Source organism: Mirounga leonina, unplaced genomic scaffold, assembly GCF_011800145.1.
Source record: "Mirounga leonina isolate KUSES-001 unplaced genomic scaffold, KU_Mleo_1.0 Mir_353, whole genome shotgun sequence".
Taxonomy (NCBI): Eukaryota; Metazoa; Chordata; class Mammalia; order Carnivora; family Phocidae; genus Mirounga; species Mirounga leonina.
Genome location: NW_023270699.1, coordinates 2,176,402 through 2,180,619, shown reverse-complemented (window position 1 = coordinate 2,180,619; position 4,218 = coordinate 2,176,402). Strand labels below are relative to the sequence as shown.

Here is a 4,218-nt window from a genome sequence, read left to right as displayed (position 1 = left end):
GGGGCCGGGCCCCACGAGCCGCCAAGGAGGACGCGCAGGGAGGGGCGGGCCTGCAGGTGAAACCCGGCGGGAGGGGCTGGGAATGCAGCCCTAGAGCTCGGGGCTTCACCCCTTCCGGGCAGGCTAGGAAATTAGGGTGCAGGATTTAAACAGGCCAAGCGGGGCCACCCTCCCCTTTAGGTGGGGAGGGCACGCCAGGGAGCCAGGTCGGGACTCCGTTCACGTGTCCAGTGAGGGCACCGGCCGTCTGAACTTGGGGCGCCATGAAGGGGCCGGGAGATGGGGGCCCAGAGGAAAGGTAAGATTTGGCTAGGAGAGCAGGGTGTGGTCATAAATCAAATCATATGGAGGTCTCAGGACGCTTCTTATTCCCGGAACCGGAAAACCATTGCCATCCAAAGCCGCAGCTTGAGCAAATGTAGCCGGGTACACTTGGGGGAGGGGCACCGGCTCAGGCCCGCGGGTCTGGAAGGAGACACGATGTCGGTGGCCCTGCTGCCCCTCGGGTTGGCGGCAGTTGGCAGCAGAGAACCCGTTTGGCGAGGGCCAGCAGGTGCAAAATCCGCAGGTGAGGAGGATCGGCGGGCTGGTAACACCTCCCCCTCCCAGCCTTCCCGGGTCCAGCCCCCCACCCCCACCCCGCGAATCCCGGGACTCCCTCTGATTGGGAGGGGGGAGGGGCTACGCTGCATTGATTGGCCGACGCCTGGGTTGCCCTCTACCTCCAGAGGCCCCCCACGAAGAGCCCATGCTGCCCCCGGGGTTGGAGGGGGGGCAGGCCCCAAGTGCAAGGGGCTTTTAGGCGTGGGGAAGGGAAGGTGCCCAGTCGGGTGCCGGAAGCTCGAGGCAGCCCGGCCACTGCCCCAGGGCAGCGGGGAGGGAGGGAGGGAGGGATGGAGGGATGGGGGAGAGGGGCTCCAGGGGGCTAACCTGCAGAGCTGAGGGGTGCCGGGGCTGGTGGGGAGGCACCCGGCTCTGCTTCCTGGGCACTAGCCCCTCGCGCCAGGCCCCAGGCCAGGTGCTGCTACCAGGCCAGTCCAGAACGGGGACCGAGGGAACGTCCTGTTTGTTGGGCGGGTAGAGAAGGGGCAGGGATGCAGGTGGCTGGAAGGGGCCTTCTAGCCAGGCCTGGGGCGGTGCAGGGAAGGAGCACCTCCAAGACCAGCCTCAGGAGCTTCAGCCTGATAAATGCATGTTCTTTTCAAATCCCAGCTCTGCTTTTCAGGAGCTGTGTGACCTGGGGCAAGTTACTTAACTCCTCTGTGCCCAAATTTTCCCATTTGTGAAGTGGGAATAGTTACAACACCTTCCTCAAAAAGCAGCTGAGTTCATATGTGGTTATTGTGAGTTGATACGTATAAAACATTCACATGGACATTGGCCCGTGGGTCACACAGAGTTCTTTTAAGACAAATGGAAAAACAGAACGGCCCTCGGAGGCGCCTGCAGCTGAGAGGTTTTCCTTTCTTCCCCTTGACCGTGACCATGTTTCTCCGGCAGTCAGAGGGTGTGGAGGCAAAAGCCCACTGGAGGAACATCAAGGCTGCCCTGGGCACCAAGCCAGAACGGTATTGGTGCTGGGGATTGCGAGTTCTCGGTGCAGACGTGGAAGGGAGTGGCATGCACTTTGATGCTAGAGACCCAGGCTTCCCCCTGGGCAGTCCTGAGCAGTGCCCTGGGGCTCCCGCACAACCCAGAACAGGGGACCTGTGGGCAGCCCTGGTCCCGGGGAGCCCATCTTTTCTCCTAGCGGGTGTGTCTGTTTCCTGGGGAAGCCCCAAGTCACCACAAGGTTGGCATCTTAAAGCAACAGAAATGTACTCTCTAAGATCTGGAGGCTGGAGGTCTGGAATGAGCTCCTCCAGGAGCTCTGGGTGAGGATCCTTCCGAGGCATTCAGCTCCTGGTGGCCCCAGGCTTTCTTGGCTTGTCGCTGCTTCTCGTTCTCCAGGGTCATGACCTTCTCTGTATGAGGTCAGGTCTCCCTCTGCCTCCCCGGATAAGGACCTTTGTGATCACATTAAGGGCCTCCCCGGCTCATCCTGGACAATCTCCCTATCTGATTTCACCATATCTGCTAACAGAACCAGCAGGGCCCGGGGTGGGGGGGCCTCCTTGCCCCTGCAGGGACACCCGGGACGAGCTGTGTCTGTTAACTGTCTAATCTACACCCTGGGGGGATTCTCTGGCTCATCGGGAAAGATCCTTTAGGATTCATTACGAGTGACTGGAAGCCAGCTCTGCAATGGGCTCGGGTGAGCAGGGATCCTGCCTTCTGCAAGCAGGTCCCTCTGGTGTAAGGGGCACCCGTAAGGGGCACCCATGGGCTCATGCCTCGCGAGCAGATCTGGCCTCTGCGCGGCCTGCTCAGTCCGTGCTCCCTTTGCTTGCCGAGTGTGATATTCTACGATTTCGTGCGGCTATCATCAGGCTGAGTGGTTTTCACGATCACGGCCAACGGCGGTCACAAGCCAGCACGGCATGGCCAGCGCGGCCCAGCACACAGAGAGCGCGGGCCACACCCGCTCCGGACAATGTGTCCCGCTCATCCTCCTCATGCACAGTCCCCCGTCCCACAGGATACAATAAAGGCTATCCTTACACACAGAAACACGAGAATGTGACCCATAACGACCACAATAAATATATTTTTAAGTTCTCAACAGGCACACAGAAACATTTTCAGCAGCAAATATGCTTCATAACATCAGGGTGGTGTCCCCGGTCAGGGGCTGCGAACTTCACCCACGCCTCCCTCCCCAGAAGGGCACTGTAGGGCCGGGGCCCTGCACCACCACACCCAAAGGGAAGACACGTCTGTGGCAACCTTGGGAAATCCGAAGTCAAGCAAATAAAATAATAATTTGGAAAGGAAAAAAGAAACAATGTAAGGAAAGTTGCCTGGTTCTAGGAAAAGTCTTTTTTTCTTCATAGTAAAATAAATCATTTATAAAGAGGAAGTGAGTTCTGTTGAAAAATACTTGAAATATTCTCTCAGGGGGAGAAAACAATTCTTCACCAGCTTGGTGGGCCCCTGGGCGGGGGGCTTTGTTCTCTGCCTGTCCTGAGCCAGCAGGGTCAATTCCTCACGGGAAGCCGGGCCAGAGTGCCTGCTGCCAAGGACAGAAGGAGGCTCGTTACCAACCCGGGCTCCGCACGGGCCCCGTGGCCCGGCGGGGGTGGGGGTGGGGGGTACACTGGGAAGCCAGTGGTGCGTCTCACTAGGTAATCCAGAGGTCTCTAAGAGAAACATCCTCTGAAGACCTCACCCATCTTGTGAGTCTTCCGGCCAGTGGTAGATGATAAGCAGTCCTGGCCGGTAGGGGACCAGATGGCCCCCGCACCTCCTGCTTCCCTCAGGGAGGAGCCGGGACCCTGGCCCCGCTCGGCAGGTCCACGTTCTGTGTGAAGAAGCCATTGCGGAGGGAACCCACATGGAAGAAAGGGCAAGACTCGGTGGGCAGGGCTGGTTAACTGCCCTGCGCATCATTCCCAACGAATTCCTGTACCCAAGACCCGAAAGGCACCAAGTCCGGCCCCTGAGGGTCCTGAGGCTGCCTGTGCTGGAGGCCCTGCGTGTGGGGCCGGCGGGGGCAGAACACAGGCCGCCTGGCTTATAAGCTGACGCAAGCGGTGGGACCCACCCCGCGTGGCTTCTGGACACGGCAGCCACCACCACCCACCCCCGGCCCCATCTCGGGCTCCCAGGCACCCCGCCGGGGTTGGGGAACACTTCGGGGTTTACTTTGGGGATTAAGGCTGCAAATGAGGAGGCAGAAACATGCAGCGCCCATCCCAGCCCCCAAATGCCTCCCCAGGGCTGCCCTACTGCCTGAGGCTGTCTGTCCTGAGGTAGCTGCCAACAGTCGGGCAGCGACTGGGAGGCTCTGAGCCTCAAGGAAAGTGCCCATTTGAAGACGTTGCTTCCAGCCTTATGTCTGGGAACCAGCTGCCTCCCTGCTTCCCTGGGCACCTGCCGCGCCCAAGGGGGTGAAGTGGGGGAAGGGCAGTGAGAGTGAGCAGAGCAGAAGAGGCAGCCTGACGTCAGCTCAAGGCTCCCGGAAACCACATTTGGAATGCTGCTTCACTTGGGCTCCACCCAAACACAGAGCCAGGGTGTGGGCCTGGCGAGCGCCAAGGCTTGGCGGGCTCTGCCATGAGCATCTGCCATACTACAGGCTAGGGGCATGCTGGGATTGGGAGGTGGGTGGGCAGAAGT

At 60.0% G+C, this 4,218-nt stretch overlaps 1 protein-coding gene across 1 annotated transcript in view; it reads right to left on the bottom strand.

Annotated features, from left to right (window-relative positions):
- Positions 1-2,638: 2,638 nt before the first annotated feature.
- The window catches only part of DNMT3L (DNA methyltransferase 3 like), a 23,821-nt gene continuing 22,241 nt past the window's right edge, over positions 2,639-4,218 (bottom strand). Inside the window, exons 10-11 of the mRNA XM_035029975.1 lie at positions 3,269-3,400; positions 2,639-3,112 (exon numbers count right to left, since the gene is read on the bottom strand). Coding sequence (XP_034885866.1) covers positions 2,947-3,112; positions 3,269-3,400 — 298 coding nt within the window. The 3' untranslated portion in view covers positions 2,639-2,946. The remainder of the gene's footprint in view (positions 3,113-3,268; positions 3,401-4,218) is intronic.